Below are 13430 nucleotides of genomic sequence, written 5' to 3'. Positions count from 1 at the left end.
AGAAAGAAAGAAAGAAAGTGATTATAAGGGCTGGCCAAATAGCTCAGCATTAGGGCCGGCCAAGTAGCCCAGGAGATTAAAGCGCCTGTTTAGGCAGGCACAGAAGCCTGGGGCTTGATCCCCAGGCCTGCAGTGTTGGCCCTGCCCCCGGGGCCAGCTGAGACTGCAATTGAGACTGGGAGCGCTGGCACCTGCCTGTAATCCCAGCTCTTGGGAGGCTGTAAGCCCGAGAATCACTATGAGTCTGATCTAGTAATGAGATACTGAACGCCCTATAGACCCTTCCCTAAAATACAGCAAATAAATAAAGTGATTGTAGTAAAAGATACATTGCTAAGGCCACGCTGCAAATATTCTGCCTGGCCTGGGACTCACTGGTCCCACCCTTCTAGCCACTTCGCAAAGAACCCTGCGGTGCTCTTTCGTGAGTGCTGGTCTGAATCGATTCCAAACCCTGACCTCCCGCGGTCACTTTGACTTTGGGGAAGAGAAACATGGCGTAGAGCCCACTGGTGAACGAGGCGGAGGAGGCCAGGCCGGTGTCCACAAAGCAGGTCTTTCTGGCGGGCGGCACTTGGCAGCAGGACCCATGGTATTCTTTATCACACCTCATAACAAAACAAGAGCAGTTCCAGAACTGCTTCAGGAAGTGGCACAGGCTGGGGCGCCGGCTCGGCATCTAAGCTCCTTCCTGGCAAGCGCAAGGAGCCGGGTTCCATCCCCAGTACCGCACGCTAGGCCGGCCCTGAAACCCCAGGTGTGCCGTGCTGGTGACCAAAACTGGGCATGGTGGCGCATACCTGTAGTCCCAGCATTGGGGAGGTTGCGACAGGAGGGTCACTACGAGTCTGAGCTGCGGAGTGAAACCCTATGCCAAATAAATGAATAAATAAATGTTTTAAGTGGCATAAAGTGATGGGATAAGTGTGTTTGAAGAGAGGGGGAGAATTTCAAGGAGGATTAATACATTTTTTTAAATTCAGACATTCCTATATATATATATATATATATTTTTTTTTTTTTTTTTTAACTGGGGATTGAACTCAGGCCTTGTGCTTGCCAAGGAAGCACTTATTCCACTGAGCCATCTCCCCGGTCCCTAATTATATATTTTAATCATCTCTTCTAGTATGGTGCTGTCACATCAAATTTCATAAAGTGGGATGGATTAGGAAAAAATGTCTACAACCAGTGGCAGAAGGCAATAATGAGGGGCCAGGGATATGGCTCAGTGGAATAAGTGCTTCCCTGGCAAACACAAGGACCTGAGTTCAATCCCAGGTTCTGCAATAATGAAAACGAGATGGAGAACCACACAGCTAGATCAGTGCAAAGGATAACAGTCCCTACCTTCGTGGCTTATGGGTTTAGCACTATTAAGAAAAAAAAAAAGTAAATACAAATACTAAGTAATTAATTACATCGGGCAAAGTTCTCTGAAGGCAAAGGCCAGGGGCAGGAGGTCAGGAGGAATCTACTCAATGGTGTGTCACCCAGCCCCACCCTCACCCCTACAGGAAGTCAGTCTACACTCTCCCTGAGGTCCCCCAGGAATGGGCTGGGGCTTCTGCTTGTGTGGATCACCCACCCCACTGTGTCCAGTGACCTCCCACCTAGAGGTGACAGTTCAGATTGTGGCTGTGACCCTTGGGATGAGTACACAGTTCCAATGTCCTGGATGCCTTGGCACCCTGCTCGTGGCTTTCAGGTTGGGCTCCACCACGTCCCCCGGGGCTTTGTCCCCTATGTCCTTCCTGCCCACATGTGCAGGGTGACATTCCTCAGCCTCCCCCTCCTGGGTCAGTCAGCCCCTTCCTGTCACACTGCCAAAGAAAGAATAAAGCTCTTTCTGCCCCAAGCTCCTGGCAGGGTTGTGGGTGGCGGCTGCTGGTTATTTTTAACCAACCTTCTGGCTCCAACTCCAGCAGCCGACCCAACAGCAGGTCAGGGCACCAGCATTTGGGAGCCACCCACAGGCAGCAATTGTGTCCAAAATCAAATAAACAGGAGTACGGTACAACAGGCTGTACAGAGAGGGAAAGCTTACGGCATTTGTTATTTTCTTTCTCCTTGGGTTCGGGACCGTATTTACTTGGTGGGTCACTGTAAGTATCTTAGCCGTTCTCACCTGAAAGGATGCTGAATGCAGAGCTTCAGAACGCTGCTCTGGGCCAAGAAGGGGCCCTCAGGAAAGGCCTTTTATACCTGCCTCAAAGTGAAAAGAGCTCAGGAGGTGGCTCTTCCATTCCTGGTCTTTATTCAGCAAGGGAGGAAACCAAGGGTTAGTAGGCGATGAGAGAGCTGGAATGATGAGAGAGCTGGAATGCCGCTCGGCTCCCGGCCCCCTCCTCCCCCCAGGGCGTGTGTGTGTGTGTGTGTGTGTGTGCGCGCGCGCGCGCGCGTGTCTGTCTGTCTGTCTGTCTGTCTGTCTGTCTGTCTGTCTGCCGTAAAGGTCAGAGTCCTGGAAAATACTCAACTTAAGCCTGTAGGACATAAACTCGGAAGTCGCAATAGTATCTTAAGTATGCACAGAACTAAGTGGGAAAGAGATTCTGGGGCTTCGATGAACATAAACAGGGTCCTTGTGAAGACACAGAAATGAGTGCCCACATGCCAAGGAAAAGCACTGGTGCGCTGGGATCCCAGGAATCACCACACGCATGCGCGCGGGCATACACGCGCGTGCGTGCACATGCGCGTGCGTGCACATGCGCGTGCGTGCACATGCGCGTGCGTGCACATGCGCGTGCGTGCACATGCGCGTGCGTGCGTGCACACGCACATGCACACACATGTGGTTTGTTCTCTCTAAGCATCTACGCCCGCTGGCCACTCTCCAGACATGTGACAGCAAAGATGTGAGCAGCATCTCAGAGCCCATAGCCACCAGTCCTGGGAGGGACTATTCAAAAAGTCCAGCAGCTGCCAAGTGGCCAAGCACCTACCTCTGACCTGGGAGTAGAGTGTGGCCGCAGGGGTGACCCCACCCCGGAAGGTGCTGAGAAAAGGGCTAGCATGAACAGCCTGCATTTTCTCTCAAGCCATCAGAAACAGAGGATACAGCTTGTCAGGAGAAACCACCGCAGTGAGGGCACTCATCACACGAAGCTCCCGGCTTCAAACTGGGGTGCACGAAGATACACACAAAAAAGCAACATCTGCATGCTCAGATGGGTGCGCCCCAAATATGAGTGGGCTCCTTAGGGTACCATGACAGCAATGAGGCATCTTACCTCCTCCTTGGAGACAGATAGAGGATAGATAGACAGATGATAGATGGATAGATGATAGGTGGATAGATAGATGATGGAGGGAGGGGGAGAGAGAGAGGGAGAGAGAGAGAGAGAGAGAGAGAGAGCGCCTTTTAAACAACAAACATTTTCTTTGTGTACAAAAACACAACTATCTGTGAAGCACGTTTTGGGATCTCACTGCAATTACAGAGTTTGGGGAGTTTTGCTTGGTTTTGGGGGGTTGTTTTGGAGGTGTTTATGCATCTTGCTTATTGAAGGTCGGAACCAAGAAAGCCACTTTAACGATGGACCAAGAAAAAGACACGAAGAGAGAAGCACCCAGCAAAGCCAGCCGGAGTCTTTTGCCTACTAAGCCTGGATGGACGAACTGAGAAAACTTTGCCCCATCTGGGCTCCAGCAGTACCTCTGTGAGTCGGCTGGACTCTCTCAAAGTCCTCAGAGCTCCCCTGGGACTCAAGCTTGTTACCCTTGGGTTTGGCTTTCTAGATTGGTATTTGCACTGTGTGTACTGTGAAGTGTCTGGGAGAGGGTTTCTTTTGCACATACCTCAGCACATATATGCACTTTTATGGAAAGAGGCGATTCACAACTGAGGCTCCTAGCTTGGCAGGCATACTACGTGGTCCCGCATTTGGGTCAAGATATACCAAACCATCACATCTCCAAGGAACCCCACAAGACCATAGTGCAGAAAACCTAAGACGTGTCTTGCAGCTCCAAGGCAGAAGGGACCTCAGGGCTCTAGGCCATGGGATAGTGATTTATATCTGAGGTTACTATGTTATAATAAATTTAGAATGCAAACCCATTTTTTATTGCTCTGTAATAATGACTGACATGTCTACAGCACTCCACAGTTTTGTAATCCTTCCCTGAGCCCTGGGAGCTGAATAGATTTGTGTTCCCTGTTTTACAGATGAGGAGGTTGAAGCCTAAGGAGGCTCGCTGACTCGCTCAAGATCACACAGCCAGTACACTCAGAAGCCGGGCGTTGAGCATGAATTTCTAGTTCTGTTTCCTGCTGTCCACTCTGCTACACCAAGATGGTTCCATCCCTCCAGTCCCAGGCCAAAAGGACAGGCCCAGTGTCCAGTCATCAAAGTGCACATACTGCCCAGGAGGACATGCTCCTTCCCAAGGAATTTAGAAAGGCCTCTGTGCCCCATTTCTCCCATACTCTACCTTCTCTCCGGCCACCTGTCCTTACACCACAGGACAGAGCCAAAAATCATGAATACAACTGATTTTTTGTTGTTGTTGTTGTTGTTTGGAAAATCCACAATAAAAAATATTTTTGTATGTTAAAGCCAAATGTACTCTTTATACTGATTTAACCTGAGGGGAAACAGAAGACCCTCTTGGAAAGCATGGCTCACTCAGTGTTGGTGTGTAAAGCAGAAAGATGAGCCTTACTTACTGTCTTAGTTACTTTTTACTCGTTGCTGGGACAAATACCCAACACACAAAATGAAGGAAGGAAAGGTTTATTTAGCTCACAGTTACTGGAGGTTCAGTCCATATTCCGCTGGCTCCAAGGCAAACGTCAGCAGTTCAAGCGGCAGAGAACAATGAAGAGCAGAGGAGGAGCAGCAGCTGCAGCGGTGTCCATCAACCCTCTCTCTTCCTTCTGCGCTGACTGCGAAGACCAGTGCTCCACAGTGAAGATCAGAGCTCCTCCAAAGTGGCAGATCAAGCTCCTCCAAAGACAGACTTCTCCACGGAAGCGGGCCGGGCAGCAGGAAACCAGGCAGGGGGCAGGAAACCTTTCTCCATTCCTGGATCCTGCCCACCTGCAGGGCGAGGCCCCCACGCTGCCAGAGCTGATTCAGCCAAGTTGACATAATGCATCAACTAACACACTTAACCTTGCAAAATCTCTTGAGATTCTCCAAGCTTTAGCCTGTACCTTAGCTCTGAAGTCAAAAAAAGCAAGTTCTTCTCCAACACCAGACCAGGCAGCTTGCCTCAGCAGGAGTTCAAGCAGCTGGCACATATTTGGGAATCAAATTGTATGACAAATGTTATTTGTTTGTTGAACATGTATGTTAAGAGTTGCATATGTAGATATAATGCCTTTGACTCCACTGCTAGTGGGTCTTTCAGAGGATACGTGAATGTTTATCATTTCAACACATCATCCCACAGTGACAGTTCTCTTCACACCTTGAGCTAGATCGGTCTTTGGTGTCACCTCAGCCACACTCTCCCTTCCCCTGAGCAGCAACCCACCTAAGTTTTGCCTCGCAAAGCACCTCTTAGCTGCAGCTGATTGGCTGGGGAGTTGATGCTCCATGTAGTAGACCAACCAGATTTCCGGTCTAATTACTGTTGCTCTAATCAGTGGCTCTCTGCCTTTGGTATTTAAAAATAGAACTTTAGGGCCAGGGAGATGGCTCAGTAGAATAAGCGCTTCCCTGGCAAGCACAAGAGTCTGAGTTCAATCCCCAGTTCCGCAAAAAAAAAAAAAAAAAAAAAAAAAAGGAACTTTGTAGGAACCCCAGAACTCCAGAGACATAGTTCAGTGAGTGCTACAACATGTTGGTTAGTACGAGCAGACACTGAGGTTACTTGCTGAGTCATGGTCATGTACAGCCTTCCTTGCTCACGTACGGTGACCACTAAATGCCTTGAATTGCCTGGTTCCCTTGCAGCTGGGACTGACCATGTGGAACAGGTCAGGCTGTTGTAGGCAACTAAATTAGATAGAAATATTATAGGCAGTCAGCCAGGGCCAGGCCCTCAAGGAGACAATATGGAAGACATGGTGACTTTGCAACTTTGGAAGAGACAGACAGTCCTGCTTTGGGCTATACCTCATGACAAAGTAAACAAACATAGCCACATACTTCCCTGGGGATGGGTATCAGTGATTGATATTCTAACTAGGTATCAATCACCTTGAAAGGGCCCAAAAGAATCACTAACCCAACCTCCAACAGGAAGAGACCCTGTCCCGTGACTTGCTTCATTCGGTCCTGGATTTAATCAATTTTACCTGAGCAATGGTGCTTGTAAGCTCATTGGATGACCATAGTTTTGTCCCACCTCATGCCCACCTTAAGCAAGTTCCCATGTTCTCCACCTTAGACCCACCTCACTGCATGGTTTTACTCTATAATAAAGTCCCTGGAAGAGACAGCTTCCTGGGGGGAATCCGTTCAGGCCCCTCTTGCGTCCCTCTCTAGGACAGGAGCTTTTTTTCCCCCCAATAAATATATTCTGCTTTTACCCTCCATTTGTTCCTAAAGTTCATTTTTTGGTTTTAGAGAACCTGAACTCATCCCAGGTACCCTTCAGGTCGGGAGTTTCATTTCCCTTGTATCAAGGCCACTAACACATAAGGAAAAGCCCCTGGGAAGGCTTTCCTTGTGGACTAAGAAGAGGTAATCTTCACTAGGAACACAATTCCATCCTTTGTCCTTTTGCCTGGTCTTTTTTTTTCCCACGCCTGGAGCTCAGATTGGGATCAAGAACAGCTGCTTTGGGGCTCACCGAGAACAATGGAGTAGAAGGACAAGAGGGACTGGGCAGGGCCTGGTGGCATCTCTGAGCTCTGGACCCTGAACTGCTTGTAGAGAAGAAATAAGTCCTTCCCCGTGTAAGTCACTGTGGTCAGGTATGTTTGTGCTTGGAACAAGCTGCCCGAAAAATCATGAGTGAAAACATCAAATATTATTTTTCTCAATCGCATGGGTCCAGCTGTATACTTTCACTGTCAGGGCTGGTCTGGCCGGGGCTAACTGGTTAGAGTAGCCCCACTTCCTGCCATTCTCGGAAACACTGGACAGGGTGTGGACATCATTTTGATTATCACAATAAGGGCAGGAGGATTCTACCATTATCTCAAGAGTGGAGTCCAGGATCTGGCTAACACCCTACAGTACACAGAACAAAGGATCGTTTCATCTTAGATGGCAGTGGCAGCTGGGTTGAGACACTGGCCTTGGCGGGGACGCCTTGTCTCAGCTCCGCACACTCTCATTACCCCACAAGCCAGACCAGGCTTGTCCACACCCTGGTGGTCACAGGTTCCCAGCGCTCCAGCGCTAGTCAAGTCCCTACCTGCCTGGCGTTTGCTAATTTCCCAGCTGACCCAGCCAGAGTCAGTACAGGAGGGGCTCCCAAATGTTACCCTCTGCCCACATTAGGTTTTGGTTACTTGAAGCTTCAGACAATCCCAAGTGATGCGGAAGAAGGATGCGCCGATGGCCTGCGGCACCTTGCCTAGTTCCTAGCGCCTTTCCATACAAAGGTCAGTTTCAAGACCCACCTTGGGGCTCCACTAGGACCCCTCCTAATCACTCACTTCCTTCGTTTCAAACCACAGACATCTCCTGCACCTGGCAGGCTGTGGGGAAGTCAGCTTATTGAAAGGAAATGAGGAAGGATGGGGTGTCAAAGGCGACACAGAGCTGACATCAGGCCTGGGCAGCCAGGGATCGCCTTTTCTTCCTCATTTGGGTTCCCTTTTTGCGTCCACCAGTCTGGGTGATTTGTAACCAATAACCCACCTTTTGGCCTTTGTTACAAAGACGCTTGTCTTCCCCACCGTGGATCTGAGAGGCCCCAGGCGACCTCTCCTTGGGGGTTATGCTAAAGTGTAAGAGTCCCGGCTGTCCCTCCAAACAGCCCTGTCTCCAACAGCCCCATCTCCACGCCTCTCCTCGAAGAGCTACAGCAGCTGCCTTCCGCCGCGCTTGCCGGCAGTAGCCACACGGATTGCTGGAATCGTGACTTTGCAGATAAGGTGCCCTTCTCTCCACCAGCGCCTGCTGTTGCAGAAATCAGAGCCACGAAATGTCTGGGGGGAAAAAATAGCTTCTGGATCCGCATTCCGGAGTATGCTCCCGGGAAGCGTCGCGGTTCGGTTTCCAAGATTTCAGGGGCTCAAGGGCAAAAGTGATACAGTAGTGAGCAGCCGGACCCAAACCGTTTGGGGGCTAGTGAGTCCCTCGCCTCTCTTTTTGCTGCGGAGGCCTCCGGAGCAGGAGGTAGGGCGCCCAGTGAGGGGGACACTATTTCAGTTTATCGGCTTGGCCTCGTTTCCATCAAGATGTGCCGCTTGCATCCGGCTGCTCTGTGTCCCCAGTTATTTTGGGCCAACACATGACCTTCTGTGCCTGGTTTTGTTTTTAAACGTTTCTCTTCGCCCATCTGTTCCCCCAGGAATCCTCCACCCCGTGGTCGTTGGTTTGAGATTTCCTCTCATCTGTACCGTGCCAATTTCCTGCACGTAGACATAACATGGCTTTCTGGCTAATGGTGGTCTTCTCATCAGAGAGCCCAGAGGTACCCTTCCGGGGGACACATCACCTTGCTAGGCAAATAACCAGCCTTCATTCATCCAGGCAACAAACACTGGGTACCTGTTAAGCGCTGAGTGGCCTCAACCCCTGTCCCCATTCACAGTCTAAGCTACTGCTCTAACAAAAAGGGGGCTGGGAGCAGTTCCCTGGAATGTTGTGTGTGAGGATTGCCCACCTTGGACACACACATTTTGGGGGGTTTGGACAGGCTTGCTGCTGGGTGTTTTTTAAAGAGATCTGGATGCAGCAGTGACCCCCATCTGGGGTTCTCGGTGCCACACGGCAGCTGGAGATTTTACAGCTGCTGATGGTAAGCGCCCTTTATAATGCCGCCGGTCACTGTGAGAGGTGCAGACGAGACATCACCCCACTTAAGCCTCACTGTGTGCCTGGCTCTTGTTTTGCCTGTGAGACAATGAGTCCAGAGAGTAACTTGTGCAAGGTCACAGGGCAAGGGTCAGAGTTCAAAGTTCACGCCTTTGACTGCTCTAATGTATCCCTTGTCCTCAGCACAGTCCAGGAGCCTGCTGGTCATGTGATAAGACATGAAGATAGGGTTGGCAAAGGTTTTCTATCAAAAAGCAGCTAACAAAAGCCCTTTTTCTGCAAAAGACTGTGACACTTTGTTGACGTGGCCAATGCGTATACGGTTACTTCTCAGCTGCCACTGCAACATGACAAGTGAATTCACCTGTTTATAAACATAGGCAGTGGAGCCGACTTGCCAAGCCTAAACTGTCACCAGAGCAGACTGGTAAAGTCTGCATGGTTGTGGCCTTCCTGTGACCACCAGAAAGTCCAAGGATCACTGTCCTGGCCATGGGGAGCTTTTTGAGTTTCACTATGTGCCCGGAGCAGCACTGAGCATCCTATACTGTTTTTTCATCAAATCCTCGCAAGTCCTGCCGGAGGACAGCAGTACCCTTCCTCACAGACAAATCAACCGAGGCCAGAAAGGCTCAGCAGCTTGCCCAAGGTCATCCCTGAGGGATGCCCACCCCCAGCTCCAAGCCATCACACTACACCACCCTGGCCATCAGAGAGCTGCCTCTGCACAGTGGCTGAAGTCCAGCTTCCCCCCGGCCACGCCTTACCAGATGCCACCTTCATGACACCTGCTTCCTCCTGGCACCGGGTTGCACACCCCTTCCTGAGAACCTGCTGTCCTGACTGGATACCTCAGGTGCCCTCGAAGCACCACACTGCTCCTTTCACCTGACTTTGCCTTTCTCTGCGTTGGTCTGTTGTGAGTTAATGTTACAGTGTCTCTTTCAGTGTTCCAACCTCCCGGTGCCCCTGCGGTGGCTACATGCGGTGTTTACTGGAAGCTTCTTCCTGTTACTCCTTCTGCCCTCTTTTCTGAGCAGAGAGCAGTTTAAATGACCTCTGCACCACAGAGATGCCCAAGGACCAGCAGGTCATATGTCCCCAACCGCTATCTAATGCCACTGTCACTTCGCTGGAGGAGACTGGGGGCAGATACTTGAGAGCCTTGTGTTCTAAGAGCTCCTGGGACCTTTGTGTTGAGTCATGTGGGTGCACAGAGGTGTCACTTTAGCAGCTTCTCTTTCGTGGCAATGACTTTCAGACCTACAAATGAGCCACTAGAAACTCTGGAGGGGACATTAAGTAAACAATGTTTCCTAGCCTTCCGGCAGAGCAGGTCATGGTGTGTTCAATCAACAAATATTTTCCCAGCATTCAGCTGGGGCTGGGTTCCACACTGTGAGGTCATGGTGCAGGTAGAACACCCATACTAACGAGAGCCGGGCCCTCAGAGGGGGCAGGGGCTGAGTAGCTAGAAGAGTTGTCGCCTCTTCTGTCACCCAGTGTGAGGTCCAATAAATCTCACACTTCAACCTGGCTCCTTTGCCCTTTCCCTAGGGGCTTCCAACCAGGAGTATTCCAGGACCAGTGCCCAGGCTTTGGCACGCTTCATAAATGGGTCTTGACTGCATGGATTTAGCAGCATTCTGCTTTCTCGGAGTAGCTGTTGCCAGTATAAAAACCATCATGTGCTGCCCAGCTTTGCAGCATCTTTGGAAAGAATCCAGGAGGCCACTGTAGAAGCTGACATCGCTGAGTTGTAAAGTAACTTCCCCACCCCCACACACATACTACGCACCTACATCCCTTAGGGATTTAAAACAAGACTAAGACTTAGGCCACTGGAGATGTTAAAGAGGACCAGGGACTTAGAAACACAAATCACCAGGTGCCCAGCTGGACACCTACACCCAACTAGAAGATCACCTTAAGCCCTCAAACACATTCAAAGTGTCCATGAAAACTCTGAGAGACGCTCAAGAGATACACTATTTCTAGTGCTCTCCAAATGGGTCCACCTGCAGCTGGACCCCCCTACCTGCAGCTGTTGTCCATGCCACAATCCCCCTTCCCACCTGCCCCACTTGGGGGGGTCCCTGAGTGCCTGCCTGACACCATCTGCACCTTGCTTCCCTATCTCACCCATTCCTTGCACAACTTCCAGATTTTCCAAAGATGAAAAAGGTTCTGAGGCCAGCTGGACTGTGACTATTCCTCCTGTCGTCACCCCGATTGCTCCCATTGATGGCGCTTCCGTGAACCTTGACCTCTAAGCACCTTTCTCAATCCACCAAGAGATTCCTGATGACTACAGGGTGTTCATAATGATTAATTAGCATGCTGGTATTTGTAAAGTGCTAAGCGGATGCTGCATTTTCTGAGTCAACTTTATCTCTCACAGCTCGCTAATCCCCTGGTGCTTTTTCTAGCGTCTTGCAGGGCTGGCAGGACCACTCAGTTCTGGCAGGCTCTGGAATGTCCAGCCCTGTTCCAGTCACCTTCCCATCACCCCCAGGGGCTCCTCCCAGAGCATCTGTCCTCCTTGTACCCCACCTCTCTTTTGCAAAGAGCTGTTGTTTTTCTTAAGGCTACTTCATCCCTCCCCGAAAGCCAAGTTACACAAGCACATGTAGGAGGAAGAAAAGAAACATAAGTCAGTGATGACTAAGACTGCCTCGCTCCCTCGCCGCCACTGGAAGAGCGTCAGAGTTGGCTCGGGCTCACTCCAGCCTCTGTAAAAATCCTTTACCGAGGGTGTGATTTTTCCTGAAGATCATTCTTTCCACATGACCAAATGTGTCACCAAGGCTGATCACTTCTTTCTGCCAGAATCCATGTTTGGGCCACAGAGCTGAGGCTCATGCAAAAGCAATTACCCCGAAGAACAAGGCCCCTGGCATTCCCAGAAGTTTCCTCTCCCATCAGAGTTCATCGGTCATCTCCCCTTTTCTTTCCTTCACTATTTCTTCCATTTCTGGGGAAGAAACAAGTGTTTTTCCTCAAATCCAGTGACCTTAGAAAGAGATAAGGTCAAACAATATGAGATCCCAGCATGCACCTCTGACTTTAGGGCAGATCACAGATCACATCTGTGGTCTCCTTAGTTGGGTGCCCAAGCCCCAGGCAGCTTGTGCTCTTGTCTTGTGGTTACAGCTACCGAATTCTGCAAACCCCAAAAACTGTGAAAAGTCACCCCAAGAGGTGTTAAAAAGATTCACCCATCCGGGCAGCATTTCCTGAGCTCTGAGGTCTGGAGAGCAAGGTTCCAGCACGCAGCCCCCTTTCTAGAAGATGCAACAGGTACAGAAGGGGAGCTCCTGCGCCTGTGTGTCTCTGTGCCTGCCCTCACCCCGGCTGTGTCCACACCAGCCAAGTGGGAAACTGACCAGGGAGCCGAAGTCACACAGCAGCCCAACTCATTCAAAGGAGAACCCCAGCTTTATTACATATACGTGGTTTTCCCAGAAAGAGAATCCCTTCATGTACTCTCACTGGTAAGTTTGTCCTAAGCCAAGCAGATGCAAAATATCCTGTAATACAGGTGGTTTTCTTTCATGCAGAAAGCTTAAAAGTCACAATTTAGGGTAAACTGAGACTCCCAAGTTGTTTTTGTTTTGTTTTTTTAAAGTAAATTAGCTGTTTTGTGAGGAAGACCAAAACTTTGGCAATCTAAGCACACACAGAGCTCATTTTAAACTTTTTTTTTTTTTTTGGTACCAGGGATCAAACTCAGGAGCTTGCTCTTGCCAGGCAGGTGCCAGGCACTGAGCCATTTCCCCAGCCCTAATTTTAAAGATTTCTATCTATACTTCAGTATAGTTAATGCGCATTCATTAAATAACAGACCAACATTTTTTTTCTGCTGGACCTTTCAGGTGAGCATGAGATATGGAACCCGGCTTGCAAGTAGATGGACTAAACTTCCCAAGACTGACAGAACTTAATTCTGAGCTTTAAAAAATAAGGGGAAAAAAAATCATTGAAGCTGAACATTTTTATTCTCATGAACAAGTGAATGATAATTTCACATTTTCTGGACTCTGGGTTTTTTTGCTTTTGTTTTTGTTTTTTTTGTTTGTTTGTTTTTTCTATTTCATTCTTTAAAATACCTTTTAATTCAGTAATGTTAGTAAATAAGTCGACACCTGTCAGGTAACGGTCTTTCTGTACAAGTCACTCTATGGCGGACGTTCCGCTGCACCTTCCACTGTAGTTTATAGGCCCTGCATCGCTCCGTCCTCTGCCACCTGGCCTGTGAGCGTGGTTTTGTGTGTGTGTGTGTGTGTGTGTGTGTGTGTGTGTGTGTTTATTTGTTTGTTTGTTTTCTTTTTCAGAACTGGAAATTGAACTCAGGCCCTTGCGCTTGCCAGGGAAGCGCTTATTCCCCTGAGCCAACTCCCCAGCCCCGGAGCATGGTTTTATGAGGATCCTCAGCACTGTCCTAACATTTTGACAATTTGCATGGTGCATAATCCTTCACCTCAAACTTGTGTGACCACCCTCCCTGGGAGCTTGTTCAGTAGGATTTTTTTTTTTTTTTTT

The 13430-nt window shown here is 49.6% G+C and overlaps 1 protein-coding gene across 1 annotated transcript in view; it reads left to right on the top strand.

Moving 5' to 3' along the window:
• LOC111818468 (forkhead-associated domain-containing protein 1-like) overlaps positions 1-4482 on the top strand; it is a 48740-nt gene extending 44258 nt beyond the window's left edge. Inside the window, exon 19 of the mRNA XM_023722543.1 lies at positions 4172-4482. Coding sequence (XP_023578311.1) covers positions 4172-4204 — 33 coding nt within the window. The 3' untranslated portion in view covers positions 4205-4482. The remainder of the gene's footprint in view (positions 1-4171) is intronic.
• The last annotated feature ends 8948 nt before the right edge of the window (positions 4483-13430 follow it).

Source organism: Octodon degus, unplaced genomic scaffold, assembly GCF_000260255.1.
Source record: "Octodon degus isolate 3935 unplaced genomic scaffold, OctDeg1.0 scaffold00092, whole genome shotgun sequence".
NCBI lineage: Eukaryota > Metazoa > Chordata > Mammalia > Rodentia > Octodontidae > Octodon > Octodon degus.
Note: the sequence above shows the minus strand (reverse complement) of the source record. Positions and strands in the feature narration are given on the sequence as shown.